Here is a 26,409-nt window from a genome sequence, read left to right as displayed (position 1 = left end):
ATCAATCCATCATTGAGATGATGAGGAAAATACCGGCTAGGGAAATTAAGACGCGGAATAAGGAGACGAGACGTTGCTGCTGCTGATAACGAGTCCGGAAAATCGAGATGCTGGGTCGGGGGGGTCTTAAAAAGAAGCGGGGGGTTGGAGGGATTTGATGATAGGTGGGGGGCGGTGACTCGCATTTACCGAAGGCGCTAGGTCCAGCCGAGTTGGCATTCGATAAGAACAGACTTCGATTCAACATCAGGCGGGTGCTGCCGTCAGCGTGGAACACCATCGGGACTTTCGATTACTTATCGTGGTCAGTACCAATGACAAACAGCGGCTCGATCTTTTCTGGAAACATGATTCAGTTGTTGGATGATTATTTCTTAATTAGAAATTAAATATTTGGCCCTGTCAGGTAGATTAGTATACAGTGACGGATTTGGAATTTCGTTGATAAGACGAAGAGTTCCGATCTGGTATTGGATGTAGGCCGTGTTTACTGCCCGCAAAGCAAAGAAGAAGATCTGAAAAGAACAAAGAAGTGACATTCTGGCGGCGATGCTGGTTCGCGCGCCATACTCCTTCCTTTTCATTCTTACGGTAGGTTCCTTTTTCTTGTATTCTCTACTTAATTGTATTATTTAGAAGCTACTATGAAATTGAATTTACAGTAAAATATTTTGTTTACTTCACAAATAATATTATTTAATTTAAAAAACTAGTAATAGACTAAACAAAAAAAATAATTTTTATGCAATATTTGAAGGAATTGCATTGAATTTTTTTTATATGCATATATAAAAACAAAAAGTATTATTAAAATAAAAAAGTATTATTAAAGTAGGTAAAGAATAAAAAGTATTGTTAATCAAGAGCATCGCACTTTACTTTCAATGAATTTCTCTTTTTATTTCGTCGTATTAATTAGATGTATCGTAGCTAATTATATTTTTTTTCACTTTGATGCTCTAAATATGTCAGTGTTAAATTATTTGTTAATTCAATGAAATATCGCCGTTCTTATCGTGCTGTAACATACATATATTTTATTCCTTGACTATTCTCACTTTCGTGCCGACGCACTGTGCAGTTGTTTCGCTGGTTAATCTCGCGTGCCGAGATATCGTCGGGCTTGCATGGTTTGATCGGAGACCAATTGTGAAACCGACATTTTCTAAATTAAATCGTGTACATGATTGCCGCTAGACGATATCGAACGCGTCTTCACGAAACTTTCCCATGTATCTCTGGAAAACTATTTACTGGCTCGTACAAACGTATATTATTTTCAATTTCAATTATTTACGCGTATTATTAACATTAATTTAAATTATTAACATTAAATTATTAACATTAATATAGATAATTACTTCAGTAAAGTTATCAATGGTAATTTTTATCGACGTAATATTATGTTTCATTGAAGCAGGTCTGCTGTTGGTTTAGATATAATGCTGCAGTTCCACTTGCCTCTCATTCATCAAATCAAGTATGTAGATTAAACATATAATGTATATTTTTTTATGTTAAAATTTATTTGTATTTATTTGCACACATTATATAATTATTTTTATTTCATATAAATTTAATATACAATATATCTGTTTTTGCTTATTTTATGCCAATATTTTCTCTCCAATTCATCTTTTCTTATTATTACACTTTCGAAATATTTTATACACACTTTTCATATTTTTATACGGTTTAAAAAATCTTATTGTGTTATCTGGAATATCTTATGTTATAAAATATATATTTTCGTTAAACTTTTTTCTTTTCAGGTTAATATTGAACAATGTCTATAAAATTTTTATATTTCTGTAATTAATTTATTTAGATTTTCCCATTTCTTCACAATTTTATGGATGCAGCAGTTTTGATATATCATATCATTTATCATGATCACTACTTTCATAAAACGATGCATCGAATATTTCTTCATCAATCACGCTTCATGCAAACTACAATACTTTGATTCGGATTCATTGGCTTAGCGTAAGTGGATTTTGCAGATAAATTCTAATTATTTCTCATTCTGGGGTATTTATATTAACAGTTTCGTTAATAAAGATCTGTTATGTTAAACACAAAAACTTTTACATGCATTTGACAATGAGCTATTTTTTCAAATCAGTTTAATCTTGTAGTCAACTGTTCTTTGGCACCTGTTTAATTCTTCAGATGCAGGATGCATTCAAAGAGAAAAAAACAGATTCCCAATCTGATTCGGATGATACTTCCTTGGATTCTGGTTCCATGAGGGAGACGAAAACATTGGAAGACACATCCGAGGGTGATGAACATGACGAACATGAAGAAACTGATGAAGATGACGAAAATGACGAAATTTCAAAGTAAAGTATAATCAATAAAACAAATCTCTATATAATAAAATACGTAATGTATACAATTTGCAATAATACTAAAAATAACGAAAAATAATGTCAAGTAGAATTTCGAAAAATACATAATTATTTTATTAACTTGAAATATATTGCAATGTCTGCATTTACCATTGTTAACTATTTGATTTTTTATTTTTTCTGCACAGCACGAGCAATGTAAATCAGAATATGAATATGAATATGAATACGAATGTCTTCAATCGCGGTGAGCGTCATCGCATTACGCGTAATGGCGAGCGTCATAAGCAAACCACGACGACGGAAGATACCACAACGGTCACAGAATACGGGACATTGGAAGAAATGGCCAGGGAAGAAGCAACAAATTGTGGAAACGCCAGAAGGATGAACCAGAGGTACTCGAGTAGCTTTTACGAGAATACGACGGACAATGCGCTGACCGTGGAAAAGGAGTTCCACGACGTGGTCGGCAACAATTCCAAAGTGAAGAAATCTGGTAGCGTTCACGAGGGCGAGGACATCACTCTGTGCTGGATCGAAATGACGACTATCAAGGAGGACAAGACCACTCAGCCGCCGAAGAGACTGGTTATTCGCGAATACACGATCTCCTTTGAGAACTCGGTAACTATACCGGAAAGGTACCTCGAATGTAAAAGATACGAGGGCGAACTGACGGCGAACGATCCCGATATCGGTAAGACGGCCTTGTTCGAAGTCATAGACGAAGACACGATGGTCAGCAGGGTCGTCAATTTCACCTCGGTCAATCATGCTGGTAATGTCACTACTTGGCAACACAAAAAGGTGAAATGCGGGGTCGGTCCGGTGGTCAGTAAGAATATCGTAGAATTGAACGACGGCTCGAAGAACCCGAAGAAGAGAGTGGAGATCAAAGTTAGTCCCAAGATGCATCAACTGACGGCGACGACAACCGAGGAGGAACCCTGCACAGAAAGTTCCGAGGAAACTGAAGAGAGCAGCACACTCACCGAATCCACTGAACACGCTACTAGACTATCCTGCGAGAATGGCCTTTGCGAAGCAACCGTGACCTCCCCAAGCATTTCAACAAAAAACGGTAAAGTCAGCACAGCTGAAGAAACGGTTACTAAGCTGCAGAGCAAAACCGAGAGCGAGAGCGAAGAAGATTATAGTTTGCCCCCTGTTACGAAGTCATTAACGTTGCCTGATGAAGAGGTATCCAGAAGATCGACGACCTTTCCCAAAATATCGACTACGATTCAGGAATATCAGGAGAAGACGGACTGCGAGGAGAATTCGTCAGATCCAGCGTGTTTAACGGAAAAATATAGTAAATATGATACACCTTCTCCGGGACAATTATTTCCTGAACTATCAGCTGAAGTTTCTACGACGGAAGCCGAAACGTCAATTCCAATCGGACGCGATAAAGAAATAACTGTGAAAGAAGACGGAAGACTGAAGGAGACCACGCAATCTTCATTTACGTCTAGAGAAGAGAAAAAAGTAACTTCTGATTTAGTAACTGAAGAGATAATAGTAACAGATATTTCCATGGAGTCTACAGAAGCACATGCATCTCAGTCAACGGATCAAGTATCTGTCGATGATAGTAGTACTATTTCATTGGAAACGAAGATTATGACTAGTGAAGAAATGGATAAAATTGATCATGATCCATCTTCAAGTAAAGTCACGAGTAAAGTGACTTCAGGCAAAATTGAAACTGAACCAGATATTACGACCGCGATACCGGTTGAGTTTATCGAATTCACAAAAGGACCCGATAAACCTGGTCAGGGCTTGGATAAATTATCCGAATCGCCAATCTCGACTGAGAGTGTAACCGGTCCTATAATTATCGAGTCCTCATCGACGTCCGAAGAAGTGCCCTCCGAGGAAAGCGAGGAAAGCATAACATCTGCAATCGAAGGGACGACGTTGGTTGGACCAAAGACCTCTAGCGAAGGAAAATTCGTTTCGATGTCTACAAGAACGTTGTCGAAGGAGGTCAGATCGACGACTTTGTCACCGGCGATAAGCAGCGAGGTGGACCATTCGTGCGAAAACTCCGAGGAGTGCGAACACATCGATAGTTCGGAAGCCTGCGACGCGTCCGGAAATTGTGGCGAGACGACCACTAGGTGCGATTCAGGAGACTGTTCCAAGGAGGAGATCACGGAGGATCAATCAAAATTTGATACGAGTCCTCCGTCAATAATGACGAAAGTTCCACCGTCCGCGACTAGTTCGCGATCGTCTGAGGAATCAGGTATGATCGAGAGACACACTCAGCACACGACTGTTGCGAATGTCGCGACGACCATGTTAACATCTCGAGAGAACACTTCGACGGCTGTCAACATTCCCGTCACGATGGACACCCGAAGGAGCACGACTACAAGCACGCCGCGGCACAAGCTGACTCTGAAAGTCAAGGTTCTCCTGGAGCACATCAACGAAAACAAGGAGAAACAGAACTTGGTCGAGGTGGAGAAACATTTGTCGCTGGACGAGAATCCGGGACAGCACGATAATCCCGAGTTACTCGAGCAATTGAAATCCCTGAACGATTCCGTCAATATGGAGACCATAAGCGCATTGCTGAATTGTACTAGCTTGGGAAATTTGACAAGGGATTCGAATTTCGTCAGCGGAGAACCGGGTGATGTGGTTGACGGTAATGACGAAGAATTGGAATTTTCGGATATTGATCCTGAGGATTCGATCTCAGAGCAGTTCGCTTCTGGATACGCCGATGCTAAAAGCGATTACTCGGAATATGAAGAGCACGAGGTATCATCTCGAAGAAAGCGAAGACGAAGAAGTCTTGTTAATCCAATGAAAGAGCTAAATAGATTTGTTAGACGAAATCTTTATGATCCCACCGATCCTGTGGTTGATTCTTTTAACACTTCTCTTAATGTTTCAAAATCTCAGCAGACTGAGTTAACAAAGGACAACTTGCAACTTTCGACAACGACAAATTACACCGAGGAGGAAACAACGGAAAATGAAAGAAACACAACTAAGGAAAGAGATGAGAGCACGACGACGTTACCTTCGACAACAGTAAGCATCATTGATCTCTCAAATGCTTCGGAATCTCATGAGGCTAATCTGACGAAGGAGAACATACAGTTAACCACTACAATTAAACCCGAAGAGGAAACAACCAATGCTGTATACATAGGAAGTGAAAAAAATATAACTAATGAAAGAAATGAAAGCGCAAGGTCTTTGACGAAGGAGAACATCAGCAACGAAACAAAAATGGAGGTCGTGCGAGAAACATTACCAGGAATACAGCAGGATGTTGTGGTCGGATTGCAGCATATGGTGTCGCAATTGGCACACGGTAATCTGACTTCGATAAATAACATTCCAGAAGCCGTTAAAACAAATTTATTGGGTATTTTGGCGGACCCCAAAGATACCAGAGTTCACTCGAGAAGAAGAAGAGCGGCCGCGGAAGAGGTCGGGCATTGGTCGAACGAAAGAATCAAGGAGGCACCCATGGGTGGCAATCTTAGAAGTCTCACTGAATTCACACTATACAAAGTCGTTCCTTGAGTAGATATACGGCAAGATTAAATTCCATTTTGCTATTTTTTAATGTCAAAAGATACTTTTAATGAAGCTGAAATAAGGGATTATGTGTTGTGTGTAGGAATCTTATTGTACATTATAATTCAATCATACAAATTATCAAAAGAAGCTTCACATATGTATTAAATTTTTGTCTTTCAAAATACAACAGATGAGAGATTATAAAAAAGAATATGTTTTTTATTTATATAAATGTATTTACGAATTTACAGATAAATATAATATAGAAGAAAAGAAATAAAATTATTTTAATATAAAATAAAAATTTATTCTTCTGTATATTGGTATAATTTTTACTGATTATTTTTGCAACGCTGAGTTAATACACATATATGTCTGCCGCATTCGTGCCGCAAGAGAAATTGATATTTACTACGTTTAATAATCTTTAAAGTTGTAAACGAGCTTGATTATCGTGCGAACGATTATAGGTTGCGCGTTCATAACGTTCGAAAATAATTAATCATGAACACCGGCATCGGCAATCACAATCGCATTGGCCGAATCGCGCTTATAATGAATCGTGCTAACGAGGAATTGTTACGCACTTTTATTGTTTCCATTAAGTTGAAAATAATGCGTCGGGTGATAAACATAACTATTAAGCACGCGGTATTCAAAGGCCCCCTTATTATTTCTCTATCAGCCTATAACATCTGTCTCATGTTGGAAATCCGTATATAATTTATAATCATAGATAATTACATTCGCACTTTTTCCTTCTCTCTTTTTATCGAATGTTATTAATTGATATAGTATTTTTTATTTATTTGGCATATATTTCCTTTCATTGTTTTCAATTAATTATTCTATTAATCAGTAAACACGTATTCGTTACAATCAGAGAAAATATTATTTTTGGCAACAAATATTTATTTCTATTTCAATAAACAATTTAATAAAATTCTTAATATTTATAATGATTAATTATATATGATTTTGTAGAATTACACAAACATTTTATAAATTGTAAACGTATGCAATAGTCGTACTGTTCCATTATCCCGACTTGGTTGTTCCTGAACAATTGTACGTCCGTGGCGATACACATTTTTCCGCTAATGGGTAGAATACCAGAGTATTCGGGCACGTAAGATTGCCCATTATGGCGTAGCGGGTGCCGTTCCAGTAACACAAGTAATATGTTTTACATTCCACATCCTGTATCGGGAACCTGCCGTATCGAAGGCAGAATGGTGCTGAGGTGGTCGACGGTGCCATTGTCGTCGTTTGTTGACACGTAGCCGTGTTCTGAGATACGCATCTACCCTGAGAAGGGTCGAATATAGCAGAACTGGCGCAGGACAGGATAACCGGGTTGAGGGTCTCGCCGTCATTCACACAAATATAATAGTTCTTGCAAGTCCCATCGTGAATTTCGAAAGCGCCTATTTCCGTGCAGATAGGTTTTTCCGTGGTCTGACCTTTGGCGATTTTGAGAGAAGAGTAAAGGCACAAAAGAACGACTATCGAGAAACGATCCATTGTTACGTGCGATTGAAATATCCGGTCGACGCGAGTGCAGCTTTATTTATAGCGAGGAGGTTTATGGTTTTATTGTGTTAATTATACCCTCATTTATCAGTATGTAAAGCGAGATAAAGCGAAGACAGTTCTTCTTAGCCTTGTGACGAATTAGTGCATTTTCTCGGAATTTCAGATCTCTAATTTTAATTTTATCGATAATAATATTCTCGTACAAATTTAATTTTTCAACATTTATTCTTCTTATCATTCGTCAATTTTCTAATTCAAGGAGTTAATACATAATTTATCAACGCTTTATGTTACGTAATTATCGAAAGTTAAATGCGACGGGATTAAAATATAACAGTGCGCGTTTTTACGAAGTCGTTTGAAGTCAGGACGGCATCTGCATCCCCGATGATTCTTTCCAGGTGAAATGTCAGACGCGACATTCAGAATGCGCGTTTTTTTAACGCGACGGCCTTACGACGAGGAAATCGAGGGTGAAGTCTACAGAATACAAAATCGCCAGAAAGCGACGAGAAAGTTGCAACTGGATTTAATGTCCGCACGTAATATTCTGTCGGCTCGTGCGTGCTGGCGTTATGCATCAATTATGCATGCACATCTTGTATCTGTATTAAAATAGATTTTATTTTGCATATACCTTGTTCATATATCAAACATTTATTTTTCATCTCGCTATTAGATTAAAGATTTATTTTTTACCGTAATAAAATTATATTATTCATTTATACGTTTTTTATACATTAAATAGATTTTAATAAACTTAGATGTATAATATCGTTTATAATAATAATTTATTTTACAAGATGTAAGATATATAACGTTATATTGTGTAGAATAGAAAATATTATTTGAAGCGAAGAAGTCAGCTACATCCGGACAAAGGAGCATTAGGACCTGCGTTAGGACATTCCAATCTACGACCCTTAAGGGTCCAGGTAGCTTTTCTCGCTGTCCATTAGTAGGGAATCATCAAAAGATTTCCTTGAATAGATACGGAAAACCCTCCATCTAAACGAGGCATTCAACTGCAGACTAAAAGAGAGAGATCGGTTAGAATATACGCACGGAGGAATCCTTGTTCTGGAGCGAGGGAAAGGTGCTACGGAAGGGAGAGAGAGAGAGAGAGAGAGAGGTGTCAGGAAGGAAGGAGAGAAGCGTAAATGTATATAAGTGACTTTGGTTGAAGACGCTCCAATGGACTCTCTCTTTGACCCTGGTCAAGTGCGCATCTTTCCTTCCATCTTTTTCTCTTCTTCCCACCTCCCTTTCCATGCATGGTCGTGCCGTTCCGATCCTGCGTCCTTCCACTTCAACCTTCACCTTCACGCGGCGAGGAAGAGAACTGGGTTCTCGCGTCCGTTCGATCGTATTACGCGCCGTGACGATGGCACGAGGCTGAAAGCCAGCGGAAATTCAATTTGCTTTAGAAGATTCAGGACGAGTGTGATTTTGGTTTTTGCGTGCATGTGACATGTTCTTGGCGGAGAGATCCTGACTATAGGAGAGATGGATGTTCGAAGAGTGAGTAACATTAGTAACGAGAGATTATTATTTAACAAAGTTACCACCGAGCAATTGTGGTATTGTTATTGCCGTTGAATTAGGAGGTTTCAGAGCTTTTCGATCAAAATTTAATTGATTGATGTTGCATGGTACCAGCTATTAAATTGTTACCAAATTATTATCAAATTATGTTTTCGATATATATATAAAGTATTCAATAGATAGTCGAAGATAGCAATTTTCCCGTACGTTTATTATATTAATTATAAATTAATTATAAAAAAAATAATCATAGAAATTTTTTGGTAGCGTATATTTTTGTGCAATAAATATTTTAACAGTAATTGTTATTATACTTTAATAAGCTTATTATACTAATAACTATAAGTTTATTACGTTAATAATCAACGCAGAATATTCGTTATTAATAGGCGATTCTTCATTACCTTCATCGCGTGCAATAGCTTCCGGCTGAGAAAATGCAAATCGTTGCCCTTGCGTATTAGATCGTTCTAGTGAATTTAATGATGGATCATTTTAATGCGCTATAATTCTCTCTACTCGTGATATCGATAACGAGGCGAATCGTGTGGGCCGCGCGATTATGATGTACCGAGAAACGTGAGATCCTTGACGACATAGAAAAGACGTACACACCGCTTTCGAGTTCAATTTATATTACACATGGATGAAATAAACACGCGAGAGTTCTCCACGTTAATATCAAACACTATTTCGTCAGTAATTAATATACTTTGTAATATGCACTATTGTAAAAAAATAAGAAATAACAAGAAACTAAACAATACTTTTCAAATATAGTCGCATTTCTACTGAACAAGTTATTTTGTCGCTGGGAAATTGTACCGTGCGTATGTGTACACATATTGATTTTTTCTTATTATTTGATCAGCCTATTTTTGGCAAATATGTAATTTTGTATTTTGATATCTTCAAGTATAATTTATTGAAAACAAGAAGAAGCCTTCCCCTCTTGTTATCATTATTTCAATTACCAAAATTAATAGTCGAGTTTCAGTTTCAAAGTTATAATTTTTGTGAACGAGGTGTTTGTGCAAATCCGTGCCACAGTCACGTTCTTTAATTAGCCAGAGGAGTGCCGTCGGAGCAATATGTTAATGTAGCGCCCGCGTTGTGTCTCGAGAGTCACGATTGATTTATGCACATCGTGAATCGACGATAGCGCGTGTCAGAACGACGAATAAGTGACGAAGGCATAAGCCGCTTTCGAGACGAACGATCAGGCCGTTCGGCAAATCGCCAGTCGAAGAGGGAAACTCTTTCGATGTTTCGATCGACCTAAATCTATCGCTTTCCGTTTGCACGTGTCTCACCTAGTCCCGATTACAAAAATATATACAGTAGCGCAGATGTTTCCCAATTAGTTCTTTTCATGTTACAATTATCAAGAGCGTTATACGGGATACTTTGTAATTAATAGAAAGAAGACATCAGCGTTCGATATCAGCGTTACTGCATGCTTGTGAAACTTGTCGATTTTTAGGACAAAAACGTAGAAATGCTAATAAATTCTGTTGTAACTTTTTTGATTGAACTGCAAAGTACAAAAAATAGACAGTGAAATAATTATTTCTACACAAAATAGTTATTACTTTAATTTAAGACTTAATTAAGAGGTATCAGAGGAATTCTCAGTTTTAGATAATACCCGTTTAAATCTGCAAACATGCATAGTGCTGATAGCACGTGAGAAATTATCTTTTCAGAAGAAACACAATGAAATGTCGCTTTCCATTTACACGCTTTATCAGTTCTTTTGAAAAGTGTCAATATGTCTGAATCTTTATGAGCACGCGATATCCATACAAACATGAAGCTTGTCTATTCGAGGTGCGTGCGTCACATTAGTTCTGATAATTTAGTAGTATCTTGTTTTGATGGATGCGCAAGGTTCTCATAGCCTATTAATATTAAAAATCAAAATAAATATATACCTGCGTGTAATTTATATTTTAACATCTATTTTATAGTAACGATTTGAATGTGTAATAAGTAAGAGTCAAGAGCTAGTTAACATATTCGTTTGCATTGACAAAATAAAGGTGGAACCTCCTTCCGTTTGTTAGGAGTTCATGAAGTTGAATTGTCAATAATGACGTTGTGCAAATGTACATTGTGCTTCCTTTCTTTGCGAGATATTTTCAAATATTATTTCTGTACATTTTTTATTCAATTTGTATGTTCCTTTTTCGGTTTACATACTTTCGCTTAATATATTATCACGTATGATCTGAATTATAATCGCGAAAGCTTGCTAAGGAAAGGTTCACAATACTATATCTGTTATTTTCTAAACGAGACGATAATTTGCTCGAGATAAGTTTCTTCGGCGAAATCACGATTTCAAATAATCGCAGCAAAATGTCAAACATCGCGATTTCTGAAGAAGTCCATATGGGAGGTCACGACGCGAATATGCTTTATTATGCCGTATTTTTCTTACGTACGTCGAACTGGAGCAGCCCGCGATGTAAATACGATAGTTAACTCTCTCTGTCTCGACGCTCCTGTAATTGTCTTCTGCGCCGTTGAAGCACCGTTAGGGCTCGTCTTTTCTCGAGAAGATCGTTGAGATCTCCCGATTTTCACCCGACTATTCCCACGGGAATTTAGACTCTGTCTTAGAAAGTGACAGGATAATGCCATTCTATAATTTCGTGCAAAATACGTTTAGACGTTTCTCAAAATGCATTTCGCGTACATTCAAGAAAAAATTATTACACACGTTTTAATAAAATGGTATAATTATGAACTTTTATTTTGTATTATCAAAGAGAGCAACGGCCTTTGCCGAGCAACATCGAAAGTTTCGCCTATAAATATCGATCTCGTTGACGTTCGGTCTCGATTTCACGGTGATATCAAGCAGAATTTCTCGTACGCGATGATCGTTTCATTTCGGGCGACATTATCCCGTAATGAGAGCGCAGCCTCATTATCGGCGGCGGTTCGTCTCGATTAGAGCCGACATTTATTTTCCAACACACGCGCGCGCCCGTATGGGACACGCACACACACGCGAGCGCGCCGTCAGGATTGCACGTGTACATACGACCCCGCGCCGCGCGTTACATCGTCTTCTCTCGCTGTAGGTCCCAGCTCGTCGTAATACCCACAGCCCACTTACCTACATTACTCGTTTTATGTGTGCGCGGGCGCTATGTCTTCGCATCTTCGGTGACGAGTTTGTACACGCGCGCGGGCACAGTGGCGTAATCAATCTTAATAATCGGACGTTTTGATAATTAATATCTGCGCCAGCGTGGGACGTTTTTAATGAGAAAGCACGTGGGCGACTTCCGCGCTGCGAAGATGTTTCGACTTCATCGCCGCCCCAAGGGGCGAACGATTATTAGAATTTACCGACCCCGCGTTATTAGCAAGCACACTGTTGTTACGAGTTGATGATTTATGCAACTACAAGAGAACGCGCGTTCATCGAAACGAATGTTTATTATTTGTATCTGGGATAAATTGTCTTTGCACATTCAAAATACTTATAAAATATAGGTGTATAAAGGAATATGTTTATAATTATATAATTATATTGTAACTTTGTATATGCATTTTTATTTCGGCTTTTGAATTTTATAGATTCTGTTTGCGCCAAAGAGTTTGCTACCTTGAGAGCGAATTTATAACGGAGTGCATCGCCAGTCTTCAATATCCTAGTTACGCTGATGCCTTCTCGCATTCGCGTCCTCTCACCTTGCACTTCTGGGTCGAGACCCCACCGGGTTGTGGTCGAGGCCGGTATATTTGCCGCGCATCCGAATAGAGCCATATAATCTCCCGTTCAAACGTGACGGTTGAAACGGAAGAAGGAGAGAATCGATATACATCGGTATCCTCGATCGTATACAGTCGTAAACGATCGACCTGTGTGCGCCAAATAGATGCTCTCCAGATGTTCCGGACGATCTCTAGCCGAGAAATCGGACCTATCCGCTTCTTAGCAGATTTCGACCCGTTCTTCTATCCTTAATTCCATCCTTGACTTAAGAGCGCGGAGTCACCATTATTCTCGATCCATGCTTGATTAATACCTGCTGGGTATTCGCTAGCCTACTGACTTCTCATTAACGTCCGTCTTAGGAAATAGCGTCGTGCCACATCGTTTCATAGATGAAGATAAAATCCGAAAGAATGCAGGAAGTAGGTTTATTTGCGCGCGCTGAATTTAATCGAAATATATACAAATGTGAAATCTTGCGATAGAAATCGTGAAATCATAAAAAATTTAGAATCGCAGTTAGAAAATTTTTCTTTATATTTAACACTTACGTTATACCTCAATGAAAATATAAAATACTGAGCTTTAATGCCGTCGTGTCCGGTTCGGTATTTTTTTAAGTTCTCATCGAGAGTAATCATATACATACGTAAGTGTTGGGGGAAAATTTTCTAACTACTGCGTGAAGTATCTCCGTGGGATAAGCGTGACAATTTCGATTCGCGCGTTACAGTCAGTCATCAGGCGAGAAACTACCTTGCGTCGAACACCTGCGCGCCGTAAACGAAACCGTGCGCGCGAAACATCGCGTCGCGAATTGCGTATTGCGCGTAGAGCGCAACTTGCAGCGCGACCTGGGTCGGGGAGCAATTTGCATAACGTGCCCCCGTATGCGCGTAAAATCGTCATAACGCGTTATTAGAGGCGCGTTTCTCGCGCTGTAGCGCGCGCGCGCGCGCGAGAAACGCGCGAGCGCGCGCCTCCTCCTCTTTTCTTCCGTTTCTTCACTTTCCTACGCGGCTTCCGGTTTCGCGGGACAAACACGGTCACCCGTCGACTTACTCTCGTTCTCTCTCACGAGAACGGCGCCGCGGCCGCACGCGCACGTACTCGAAGAACTGGCACGTGGAGAGCTCTTTCTCCCCCGCAATTCAATCGACGTGGGAGAATCTCAACCCGTCGTCGCGGGTGCTGCGAATCGCGATAATTTCCCGGTCTTTCTTCGACATTTCCTTCATTTTCGTCGCGGCCTTCCGTGATGAAGGCTTCCTAGTATGAATTTCCTGCCTTTGAAAGAATAATTCACCGTGAATTTTGTGAAGATTCAAAGAAAACCTTGAAATCCTTGGAACATATATCGGAAACAAAACTTGAATTTATATCGAGTTTAACTTGATTGTGTTAATAATACAAAAATCTGGCTGCAGAAATTATTTTAAGCAAATAAAGAAAAAATAAAATTAAAATTACAGCAAGTATTTTTATTTTACTATAATAATTATAATTTAATAATTATAATTTGTTATTAGTTCAGTGACAAATATTTGTTTATGAGAAATGTTCGTAATGACTCAAATATTATATTAGAGAAGTTATAATGTTCTAAAAATCTAAAATGTAAATGCGTTACATATATAATAAATGTTAATTGATGTCAAAATTATAGATGTAAAACATATAGAAATCATGTACAAAATATGTAAAATGTATGCTTGAAATTCTTAAATAAATGTAACTATTAAATAATGATTCTATACAAACAATTGAATAAGGGAGATCGAAGTAATTCTACTGCATGAAATTGAATTCGTGACCCTTTCTCGTGGCACATTCTTTATCTTATATATCACATTCCTTACGGTATAGCTTATGACCTTTTACCGTCGGTAATGACTGATTGACTCAGAATATTGTATCTTTAGGAGAATGATGATTGTAGTGTCGGTTAAAGAGGTCGAAGAATCTCGGAGCGTCGAACGACAATTGCGCGAGTACTTTTCACTCGGTTTGAAAGTCAGTTTCGAAATTAGGGATATGTGAAGAGCGCCGTGCAAAATCTAATAACAGTTTAGTTTAATAATATTAAGCGAATGTGAAACCTGAGAATAACTAACTCGACGAGCGTATGATTTGTGGTAGTTGAAACAGAGCCGGAAAACCAATTGTTAGCCGTTTCGCGACCGAATGATTTTTGCGGCGCGGCAATATTGTTCGTTCCTTGCACGTGCGTAAATTGCAAGCGGCGCATTAAAGCGGGGTAATCAGCTGAATTTAGGACTAAGGAGAGGAAAACCGAGTCCAACGAGGACTCCATTCTGGAATAACAAGGGAGAAGGCGTCTAGTTTCACGCACGGCATACATAATTCTCGGCGGCGTAGAATGATTCTCATGGCGCGACCCAGTTCGCTTCACCGCACGTTATTCTCCGTCACGTCATTGACTGTTGCAAAAAGTGTACATAATAATGTAATGCGCACGAGATTTCGTTGGACAAATAATAGCTGCAATATTGAGAAAGAGAAAAACAATTGTTAGCATGCACCCAACGACTTTAATAACAAAGCATTTTGAGTCTCTCATTCTTATTTAGGACTATGTAGTGAAAATTTGGATCACTGGTGATTATTTTGTTTAATTATTTTTAAGCAAAGGTTTCGCTTCCAATACCACTGTTTCTTGATTGTGTAAATAACGTACAGATGGAACAAAACTATTTTCAGTTAGTAATTAGACTAATTAGCATTCTTAAGCACTCTTGCTAGCAATGCTTTCATATTCCAGGCCTTGCCATTCTTGCTGCTGGTGATCTGCACAATCAACGCTTTTTCCATTCACAATGGCCGGGGCGGACCGAACAACGTTAGACGCGTTCGCAGAATCAGCGAGTACCTCGTCCCACCTCCGCCACCGCCAAGGTCCCATCCATCAAACAGAATCCCAAGATTGGCGAACGATCAATCCAATGAACAAGGATACTTCACGCGATTCATGAACATGTTGAATCCCTTTTCCATATTTTCAACCTCGCCACCGCCACTGCCGTCGCCGCTACCACTTGAATCCGCTCCTCTGCCCGCGGCAACTTATAATAGTCCTTCCGTTTCAATTTATGAGACACCACCTCCGTCCTCCATCAACGGTAATTCGGGATACCCTGCCTCGACTAACACTAAAAATTGTAATCCTTGCAACAAAGAACCTTGGATGCCGATAAAACAAGGTGAACCCGCACATTTGACAGATGCTTCGAATGGCGGATATCCACCTAGAAATCCCGAAGCCCCGTGGGACGTTCATTACGCTGCCTCGCAAGAAATCAGAATTCCGGACTTCTCTTACGCGCCGCAATTGCCCGGACAAGACAGCTCCTTCATCAGCCCGTTGCCAATCCCGCATTTGTATCCCGGAGCAATGCCGCCGCTCTTCCTACCAGAAGATTTCAATAAACCTGTACAAGTCGCTCCCGGATCTACAGTCTCTTTTCCAGATACGACTGAGTCCACTTCCAATGGTGGATCTGTATACGAAGGAGTTATCTCTCAAGAACCAGAATATATCAGTCCCGATCTACTTTCCAGTAGTAGTCAAGTGACTAAAGGTAATATTAATCCTATATTAGATGAGCAAGGGCTCGAAGGCACTAGTGCAGGTTCATTAGATTCCGTAAATCATCTACCGGTCTCCGATGGATCTTCCGGGAAGATTGGAGATACAATATTTATTGAGGAGTCACCGTTGATAGATTTCACGCATAAGAATGAAAGTCGGACGCAGTCGTCCTCGATACCATCGACCTCTAACGTGTTCGCAGGCTTTGAGAACGTCGAGACAGCCGTGGCATCTGTTGACGAGATTTTCGGACCGCGTCAAGACACTTCAACGGAGTCTCACTCCTATACGGATTATTACGAGATTTTGGATCCCGTGCCAAATGAATCGAAGATCACTAATAGCACTCCTCAGAAAGAAGATATTCCGCCATCTGATAAGGTAGAGTCTTTATGGGATATTTTTGCGACCCCTTCAACGGGTACAGTTAGAGAACCGATTCGAAACAGCATGTTGAATCCCGATGATGATATAATGGAAGACATATTGCATGACAACATTAATGTTAATTTGAACGGAACGTCCGGGCAGCAAGATCGGAAGAGGAATCCGCAGGTGATGTTTCTCTCGAATAGAAAAATACATCTTTCCGAGAGAAATCACTTTAAGTTATTGTAAACTGTATTTCTGTGATTGAAATGTTTAGGTACAGCTCATCATTCCCTATACGTCTCAATACACGCCACTTCCGTTCCAGCCGTCGCACGAAAGAAAGCTTTCTGACATGGGTGAATCTAATCATGATACTTATGACATCGCAGAATCAAAAAACAGACCCAACATAGTTAGACCTCCGAAAGTGTTAGATGATTTTCGCCCTCAACCGACTACTAACCGACAACCAACTAAATTAACGGTATACTATAGGAAACCAGATACTAAAGCGAACAATTCCATAAACTTAGAAGATGGTTTTCGCCCTCAACAGACTACTAACCGACAACGAACTAAATCACCGGTATACGAAAGGAAACCAGATACTAAAGCGAACAATTCCATAAACTTAGAGAGATTTCAAAAGAATATCGACAATTGGACGATAGAGGTATGTCATGTTTTTTTTAAATAAGTGTGTGTGTTTGTAAATAATTTTTTTTTTGGATTACAATGGATTACAATGAATGGAATTTTCAATCCTGTAAGATGCCGATTGGTTGAATAAACTGGTAACTTGCAATATAGAGAAACATTAATTCTACAGATAAATAATATTTTTTTTCACTATTTTTTCTAACAAGTAAACATAATGCAATATAAAGTTTTACAAGTGTGCAAAGTAATTATATGTATATATAATATTGTAATTTTTCTTTTTTACAATATATTTTTAAAATCAAATATTATTGACAGATTTAATTATAAGTTTATACTACAAAATTAACTCATTAACTTGTTAATAAACGGTAAAGTTGATTATCAATGTCGAAAATTTTAATGTTGATTGTAGCATATTTATGGTAAATGCGATAATAATAATGATGATTATTTGTATTCAATTTAGAAATTTTCAAAGAACCCATTCCATTACGTTACGGTACCGGTTCCAAAAGCGATCCCCAAAGAGTACTTTACGACCCCCAAGCCTATTAGTCGTGTAGCTGAACTTTTCAAGGACAATGTTGAGATTTTGGGCGGATTCAACTTCAATGATGAAGAACATAAAGAATATAAAGAATATAAAGAACGTCTAAAATTAGCTAATCACCGCATGGAAGGACGACAAATACAAGTAATTAATAAAAATTTCAAGGACATATCAATAATAAAAAATAATATCTTATCTCTTTTTCCTATTTTCTATTTAAGATGATACAAGTTCAAAATTCGACCGAAAGCTCCATCAATGCTTCCACCACATCCGAGAAGGATATGTGGCGAGCCTTCCCCGTGGGAGTTTCTTCAGTGAACAAGGAACGCGTCTATATAGTGACACCTCAGCCACAAACTACTCCTAGATCGAATCCCGAGAATAGAAAACAGAAAGCGTTGGAGAACGCAGGAAGCAATACGGAGGAATCGAAGAAAGCTTCGCAAACGGACACGAAGGAAACGAACAAGTCCGATACATTCGAGTCGATCGAGAAAGCCTATCAAGTGTTGCCTCAAGCTGTGAACAATTTGGCTGTGGCTTCCACAGGTCCTGAGAGCGTTTCTTTGTGGGACATAGTGCCAGTAATGCCCAAGGAGATATATAGACATCCGAAACCTCCGAACGTTGCATGCTGTACTCAACACTTACAAAAGCACGTATATCATTATTGATTTAGCACTTATAATTAGACTACTTATATAAATAATTCCTGTTTTAATTCACTTTTTATTTCATAAAATTACATTTTTAATTTAATATTCTACAAATTTTAGTTAGAAATTTTCTCTAATATGTCTTTTAAAACAAAATATAATTTACATACAATACACATGAAAAAAAAACATGGCCATACTTAATTTCTTCAAAAAATTAGTAAACATAGATATAACAAAAATTTTCAATGATACCGATGTTAAATTTAATGTGTTGTATCTTTTAGATATATTATTTTATATTTAAAGAGTATTTTAAAAATATACCTTCTATATAATTAAGATATAATAAAAATATTTAAAACTTTTTAAATAATGTTTAATATTTTTCTGCTTAATATTTTTGCAGGGGTCACGTGCCAAATGATGACGCATCAAGTGTGGAAAATGCTCAAGACGGTTATTTGTGCCAGTGCAGATAATTTTGATAGTGTGTTTCTGTGAACGATGTGAACAATTATATTAAAATAGTAGTCTTTGACCTCATTCTCAAACGAACTTTTTAACTTAATAATCTTTAATACAAACGGTTGAACTGTTTCGATTCTACGTACGTGCGTAAGTGATTATCGTGGCCAGTGCACCGGATAAATGTATTTTATAGTCCGGACGTATGTATTTTATAAGTTTTATTATAAGTCTTTTTTATACCTTTAATAAGTCTAAAAATAAGATAAAAAATTACAAGAAACTAAAGACAACCTGGCACATGGTTGCATTATGTTATCGCATTGTGACTTGCAAATTTAAGTTGTCCTAATGAAATTTGCATTAATAAATATTTTAAATAAAAAAAATATAAATTTTTATACATAAACAAATTAAAGTAATAATTTATCTCAATATAATCCGAAAGAATTATACGGTATATTTTGCAATTCAGTCACGTTTAAACTGTTTGAATTGAAATGAGTTATTTTTATAATTATATTTATATTTGTATTTTATATATAAAACACACACACACACATACATACATTGCATTTCTTTTTAAATTAAATTCCCATGTTAAGAAATTTACTTTTTGATTATTTGAAAGTGAAAATAATTTGCAGAAAATTTCTTACTAATTATTAGTTTTATAAAAGATTGAGATCTGATTTTAACGGAAAAGCGTTTTGCTATAAAAAATACATTTTAGCTGAAAGCGGACCGATGACAACATAAGCGTATTGATCAATCAGGTCAGTCCGCGTTACACGAACTGGATTTTAAGTGAACACGCTGTCGTTTCCTGGAGCACTTTCGTCATTTCTGTAAGCCAAATCTAAGCCGGCTTCGAGTCGATGTTCTCAGAGTCTATCGTGCATATTAAGCGCTTTCCAATGGAGTAGCTTTCGTTGTTTCCAGTCTATATTCTGTTTAACGCTAAAAGAATAAATTCTAGCGCGACATAAAAAACAATGAGAAATAATGAATAATAGAAAACGGATAGGAAATAATAAATCATGAATAATGGATGACTTAATATTTCGCACATAAAAAGAATTAGTATAAGTTTATATTTCTCCAACAAATTAAGAAAATATTTCTAACTCTTGCGAATCATGTCACATATTTTTCCATGTACGATGCAATACAATATTCTTGACTATTAATATATTAAATCATACTCACGTGGCGTGATAAATTATTTAATTAAAGCATCACACGTCTTTATTACCTCGATTTTAGAAAACTGCGGGCGTGGTTGTTTCGAAATCCCGTCGCGTTTATACGTCACTTAAAACTCGTCTTTTATGCATTTACCAACCACGCGTTCGATCACTTTCGCCGATTTCGTAAAGCTGGACGTCCGCCAAGAAGTGTCACGACTATCTGAGTACTGCTGCATCTAAATATACATTCGTACGTGATACGCTTATATGCATATCGCGTAAGTCAGTTTCTTCCAATTGTACGGTGAAACGGGACTTTGTGTCGCGAATTCCGAGCTCGTCTTTTCATTCACATCAAGCAAAATCGTACGAAAAGATAATTTGATCAACGTTTGAAAATATATACGATATTTTATATTGTTAAATTACTATTAAATTACTATTGTGTTAAAAATACATTTAACAAAAACATTCAGTGTTTCTAAGTTTTCCTTCATTTAGATTCTTCCTTGATAAAAAAGAAACGACATTACTTCCGTGCTACAGGCTCGTCACAGGAAAATTAGGTGATATCGTGCGTATATTATAACCATTCGATGTCATGAAAGAGGTGTTACACTTAATGAGCAAGAACTTGATGCGGGAGAAGATGAAACTAACAGCGTCGAATAGATTAACTTGCTTGATGCAACAATATCTACAATTCATTGACCTTCGAACTTCCTTTTCAGGTCTCTTCGGGAAGATCACACGTTGCCTGTCGCGCAGCGAAACGTGAGAACTCCGACCGGAAGATAGTGGGAAAAGATGTTACCATTGTGTCTACAACGGCGGTACGCCGTTGTTTGTCTTAAAGACTTCAGTCGTGTCTGGAGAGGACTAACGCTTTAATTAGATCCATTTCCATGGTAAATGGTATCGAACAAGGACACGACCTTAATTGCGACCGTGCTGATAGGCTGTGCCGCTTGGAGGAAACGCGGAGGAATTTTTAATTCCCTTTCATGATTCGTGAAATCGAAAATTGCCGCATATAATCTTTCTCTTACGTTCGAAGTGTATTTAGGCTGCAGATTTACTATTCACGCTTTTACCGTATTTGGAACTTACGTACAATTGGAAATAATTTATTTACAGATACATAATTATATTCAGTTTACTAAAATGTTCCGGATAATTGTGATTTTTGCCGGGCAAGAGATTTCCTTCGAATAAGCATCTCTATTGTCCAAATACATAACGTAATAGCGGTCACGCAGTTGAGTAGGATAATACAGATGGTGTAATTTCCAGTACTGTCCCGTAATAAACCTGTAACAAATCGACTATTTATTATTTAGGTTTCCTTTAACAACATTTAACAAATTATATTCAAAGAACAGTGGTTGTATTTAGCCATTTTATATATAATATTATTGTTTACAAACCGAGCATAGGACCAGCGCTCATGAGGAACATTCCGTTGGTCAGCATCTGAATTCCTGATGCGTTGGGTAACTTTTGAATGGAAACGTAGCTGGGTACGACCAAGACCATATACACCGATCGAATTCCTTTCGCTGCTCCCAAACCGATCGCGACGGCCAGTATCGTAGCGTAGCTATTCGCAAATATCAGCGCTGCGTCAAAAAATAATTAATCTATCTAGAGATTAATCTATTGCTATATTAAAATTTTAGCTTTTCTTATACATTATCTTGTTTTCATTTGTCAAAACTCAATAATGAAAGATAATCAATATACGTTACAGGTTCTGCTAATTATCAGAAGAAACAAGCTGAGCATGTACATCATCCTGGACGATAGACGCAGCCACTCGCCCAGAAAAGGTGCCGCGCCTCTGAGAACGAGATCAACTATCGCGATGATACTCATGACGTTGGCAATTTTTGCCGTTGTCAAGCCCATGTCAGCGAGGATGAACGGCGTCAGCATGGAGAAGTTTATCTCCGCGAAAATCGCTATTGACATCCCCAACATGATGTTCACGTAAATCGGGTCGCGCAGAAGATCGAAGTCGTAAAGGTCAGACACTCGTTGTAGAATTCGGCGACAGGTCGAATTATTTTCGCCGCTACAACGTGATTGTTTTATTATTTGTTAATTCAAAAACAGTATCTTAATATATTTTCTTTAAAACTTCTATTATGTAATTATAAATATAGCCATATATTGTAATCGCGCATTTCTGTGATGCAGGTGATAATTTAACGTCAACATTAACAAGATGGGTAAAAATAGATATATGAAATATTATTTTATTTTATTTATTATTTACACACTATCATATCATAGATATATTTTCATACTTACCTGCTGTCATTATTTTCGTTGATTGGACATTTATCTGCCTCTTTTTCTAATAGCGAATCCTTTTCCACAACGTTCTGACTTGTACCATTATTTTTGCTTACATCATTATCGACAAATGTCAATTTTTTCGTTATTGGAATAGGCTCGTCGAAAATTTTTATGCTACTACCGAGGTGAACACTATCTACGCTTCTTGCTATAAAAAAATACGTATATTATTTTCAACGCATCTAATTACAAATCTGAATTTGTTCAATATCTGTCGCATTTGTAAAATTTAGTTTCAATCAACACAATCTTCTTGGCATAGTTACATAAATTCCACCATGGATATTTTGGTAAATTTGTTTTTGATGTACCGTTCATCATCGACATTTCGGTGTCGTAATTTGGGTCGTACGATACTGAAATATGAAATTTGTATTCTTAGAACCGCTTTTGTCCCAATCAATTGTTAACTAATTTATTTATTATCAATTTGTAATAACCTACGATTAAGTCGGCTCCTACTGGTTCCGTCTGTAGAAATTTGTCGGGGTAATGGTGTATCGAATCCATAAATGCTTCCAACTTCGACATCGTGATCAATGCTGGATACGGTTGGTCTTCTTTTTCTCTGATAATTTATTGCCGGCATCGAAGAGTGTATACTTTCATCTTCCTCGTAACAATTCGATGTATCTGCAAACAATTCCAAATTGCTGACAAAGAGTCAAAATATTGCTACCATGTATATATTTTTTTTACCATGTATATATATATTTTTAATTAGCAGATACCTTGTTTATCATTAATGTCAGTTAAAGTCTTAGGATTTTCAGCGATTGTCTCTAAGCAAATGGGCGCGTTTTTCATATGCCATTTGATCGGATGTAGCAATAATGCGCCTACCATCGCGTGAAAACTGTAAGCGCCAAGTATCAAGATGGTTCCCTGTTTATAATTATATCTTTTGTACTATACATGTTTGTTTAATAAAATCTATAATAATTTTTGTTTTAGCAGTAATTCGTAAGTGGTTATAACTCTCGACAAATTAATTGGGAATTAAAGAAGTTGGTTTCACTAAACGCCTTATTGATGTTACAGATCGACAATGCATAGAAGATAACATCAGTTTAATGTTAACTATAGATTGCACAACTAACAATTGAAAATAAACAGACGTTCATCGTCCGACCCACATCGATAAGCAGTTGCCATTGTACTCTACGATCGGCAACATTCGTTGTAAGTGAAGCTGCATCGGAGGAGATGCCTCTTATCAAAATACTTTTAACTATAAATTTATATTATAGTCTGTATTTTTACATAGATTATATTTTTTATATGACCGAATTAAGTCTGCAAGTTACACGATGTTTTCATTTCATGCATGTCGAGAATATTAAAAAACGTTAAATTTCTTCAGTACGTTGCGTTCTTCATTTAGTTAAATTTATTCTTTTTTACCAAAAAACAAAACTTTTACGATACCTGAATACCGTAATATGAAAGTAAAAAGGATGCTATTTGAGGCATAAGAATTGGACCCAGCCCTGTGACAGTCATTCCCATGCCTACAGCTCGTGGTCGTTTCGTAGTAAAATAACTATTAGTCGCCAGAGAGAATGCAGACATCGACGTACTCATACCAACAGCTATGTAGACAAACTGGTAATTAATTTATATAATAATGATCGTTTTAATTAATTTACATAATAATAAATATTTGTTTATAATTGTAATTGAAGTATTTACTTTGAAAGTAAAAAATATAATATTCTCTGTCACAATATAATTGCTATATATATAAAATATTATTAATAATGACCGACGAACGATTCTGTTTTACTTACAGGCTAGCACTCCATAACAAATAATAATAAGAGCAAAGCTGTTGGCAAATGCCGTCAGTATTACACCAACTGCAAACATTATACTTCCGGTCATCGCCACTCTTCTATAACCGAAGATCTTCAAGAGAGGCCCATTGATTAAGCCGAGTATCATACCGAATGCCAAATTTACATTGATTATAACTAACGTGTCTGTTGCAGTCAGATTAAGCGTGGCGAAAGAATCTTTAAATATCAATCCGAATACTTGCAAAATTGGGATAGTTGATAGCTATAAAATTTTTATTCAAATTAATCTCGGTTCTCGAATGAGAAATTTGATATTTGAACAGATATTTATTTATTTTGACACATTTTTCGGGTTTTGATGTTTATGATAACTTACGTTATTTAGTGCTCCAGCTAACACAATGATCCATCCCCACCCCCCATTCGGCGGCACTTTCGTAAACATTTTTTAATATAAAGTCAAATTGTATAATAAAATCTAGTATAATATTGATTAATTGTCTAAAAATAATAGAAATATAACTTGCAACAAGAATAAAAATTCACTTTGTAAAATAAAAATTTGCACGGAGTCTTGCTTTCACATTTATTCACGTCCGTTTTTGTGAGCAGTTGTATTAACAATTACTTGAACACAATTGTGAACAGCACACTTTATTCACTAAAACGTCAAAACTTGCAACGTCTCGTGGATTAATCATTCTGTAATAATACTGATTTTATGTAATAATGACTTGCAGTTTCCGATGATGTCAGGTAGTCAATCTTATCTGCATCGATCGATACCGCGATTATTTAAATTCATTGATAATTCCATTCGGAAAAGTACAATTTTTAATTACAATTGATCTTATTTTATTCGTGATAAATAAGTAAGTTCTACAAGACTCTATTAATACAATACATTATTATCTTTGATAAAAGGTTATAGTTAAGTTTCTGATATATATTTTTAATAATAGCAAGAAAAGATTTTTCTCCTATCTCTTCTCCTTTCTCTCTCTCTCTCTCTCTCTTCCTCTATTAGATTCCAAAATATTATACATGTAAAAATAAGTTGTTACACTTATCTCCCTTTTTGTATATTGACTCACAGATTTAATTGGTCTAACACTAATGAATCAGTAATTATAACACACATAAGCAAATAGCACAAAACTTAGCATATTCTTCTAGTCCGATCATGGTATTGCGTCTCGCGAAATGATAAAGGCTACACTGCCGTTGGACATCACTTTCATGAAAGATAAGAAAGTGCTTAAGCTTACTATTAATCTAATCTGATCACTTTAGTCCATGGATGTTCAATGCATTATCGGAGCACGATTGCTTTGATAATAAGAGAGAACATTGTTAGATGAAACTAAATAGGAAATATCTTTATAGGAAGGTCATTGCCATAAGATGAGTATTATGTAATGTATACATACTCGTATAATTGTAAAGTATAATCCATAGAAATGTAATATACATTTACATTTATTATATTAATTGATTGCTCAATTATCAATTGCTTTATAAATTATTATATATAAAAAAAGTTACAATTAATCTTATGTGGATATTAAAAAGATCTCATATCTGGGAATAATCAATTTTTAATTTCGTATTCTAATCAATAATATTACGTAGCACAAAATATTACAATTTGATCAATGGCTTTAGTCTCATTTTCATTACTGCATATTGCATTTTTTAAATTTTAGTGATTAAATTACAATTAAAGATTACACAGAATTCCACTCGTTTTTGTTGTACCTAATACACATAAAAATAGATAATAGATGCAAAATTTTGACTTCAAATACACTTAGATAGTAATTTAATCCTTATCAGATTGTTATAACAGCATATATTGCAAGACGGGCGAGGAAGAAGCAGGAAGAGGAAGGAAAGTAGGAGGAATCGATGATATGTGATTAAGTGATGACTTATATATTCGAATGTGTACGAATATATGCTCGTATGTGTACATGCTTTCATATCTCTTGTACAAGTGAGTCGCCTTGTT

General features: G+C 36.9%; 4 protein-coding genes and 1 long non-coding RNA gene across 11 annotated transcripts; 3 read left to right on the top strand and 2 right to left on the bottom strand.

Moving 5' to 3' along the window:
- Positions 1 to 223: 223 nt before the first annotated feature.
- LOC139770511 (uncharacterized) lies at positions 224 to 6,123 on the top strand. Of its 3 annotated transcripts, none has more exons than XM_071702511.1 (5): positions 224 to 304; positions 407 to 591; positions 1,421 to 1,480; positions 2,173 to 2,345; positions 2,543 to 6,123. In XM_071702511.1, the coding sequence occupies exons 2-5, from the start codon at positions 550 to 552 to the stop codon at positions 5,913 to 5,915; spliced, it is 3,648 nt and encodes a 1,215-aa protein (XP_071558612.1). In that variant the 5' UTR covers positions 224 to 304; positions 407 to 549; the 3' UTR covers positions 5,916 to 6,123. The 3 variants fall into 3 exon arrangements, with proteins under 3 accessions (XP_071558612.1, XP_071558614.1, XP_071558613.1); XM_071702512.1 differs by having other exon boundaries at positions 230 to 304; positions 383 to 591; XM_071702513.1 differs by lacking the exon at positions 1,421 to 1,480.
- A 77-nt stretch (positions 6,124 to 6,200) lies between these two features.
- Positions 6,201 to 7,469, bottom strand: LOC139770512 (uncharacterized). The gene has a single exon (XM_071702514.1). It carries the CDS (start codon positions 7,434 to 7,436, stop codon positions 6,951 to 6,953), a length of 486 nt encoding a protein of 161 aa, XP_071558615.1. The 5' UTR covers positions 7,437 to 7,469; the 3' UTR covers positions 6,201 to 6,950.
- Positions 7,470 to 8,694: 1,225 nt separating this feature from the next.
- LOC139770510 (uncharacterized) lies at positions 8,695 to 19,614 on the top strand. 4 transcript variants are annotated; one of them, XM_071702509.1, is made up of 7 exons: positions 8,695 to 8,969; positions 15,509 to 16,325; positions 16,539 to 16,891; positions 16,983 to 17,381; positions 17,838 to 18,065; positions 18,143 to 18,579; positions 18,990 to 19,614. In XM_071702509.1, exons 1-7 carry the CDS (start codon positions 8,955 to 8,957, stop codon positions 19,060 to 19,062), a joined length of 2,322 nt encoding a protein of 773 aa, XP_071558610.1. In that variant the 5' UTR covers positions 8,695 to 8,954; the 3' UTR covers positions 19,063 to 19,614. The 4 variants fall into 4 exon arrangements, with proteins under 4 accessions (XP_071558610.1, XP_071558608.1, XP_071558609.1 ...); XM_071702507.1 differs by having other exon boundaries at positions 15,509 to 16,891; positions 16,983 to 17,192; positions 17,265 to 17,381; XM_071702508.1 differs by having other exon boundaries at positions 15,509 to 16,717.
- Positions 19,615 to 20,528: 914 nt separating this feature from the next.
- Positions 20,529 to 21,555, top strand: LOC139770508 (uncharacterized). The gene is made up of 2 exons (XR_011717778.1): positions 20,529 to 20,812; positions 20,970 to 21,555. It is a non-coding gene; the product is annotated as an uncharacterized lncRNA (long non-coding RNA).
- Positions 21,350 to 25,843, bottom strand: LOC139770504 (uncharacterized). Of its 2 annotated transcripts, none has more exons than XM_071702500.1 (11): positions 25,463 to 25,843; positions 24,775 to 25,100; positions 24,390 to 24,660; positions 24,028 to 24,191; positions 23,331 to 23,484; positions 23,044 to 23,232; positions 22,866 to 22,955; positions 22,552 to 22,747; positions 21,987 to 22,312; positions 21,666 to 21,857; positions 21,350 to 21,549 (listed from the first exon to the last, which is right to left on the bottom strand). In XM_071702500.1, the coding sequence occupies exons 2-11, from the start codon at positions 24,841 to 24,843 to the stop codon at positions 21,398 to 21,400; spliced, it is 1,803 nt and encodes a 600-aa protein (XP_071558601.1). In that variant the 5' UTR covers positions 24,844 to 25,100; positions 25,463 to 25,843; the 3' UTR covers positions 21,350 to 21,397. The 2 variants fall into 2 exon arrangements, with proteins under 2 accessions (XP_071558601.1, XP_071558602.1); XM_071702501.1 differs by having other exon boundaries at positions 25,493 to 25,843.
- Positions 25,844 to 26,409: the final 566 nt, after the last annotated feature.

Source organism: Temnothorax nylanderi, unplaced genomic scaffold (assembly GCF_030848795.1).
Source record: "Temnothorax nylanderi isolate EJ_2023f unplaced genomic scaffold, tnyl_v1.0 TNYL_tig0030_pilon, whole genome shotgun sequence".
Classification (NCBI taxonomy): Eukaryota; Metazoa; Arthropoda; class Insecta; order Hymenoptera; family Formicidae; genus Temnothorax; species Temnothorax nylanderi.
The sequence above is the reverse complement of the archived record's forward strand: the minus strand, read 5'-3'. Positions and strand labels throughout refer to the sequence as shown.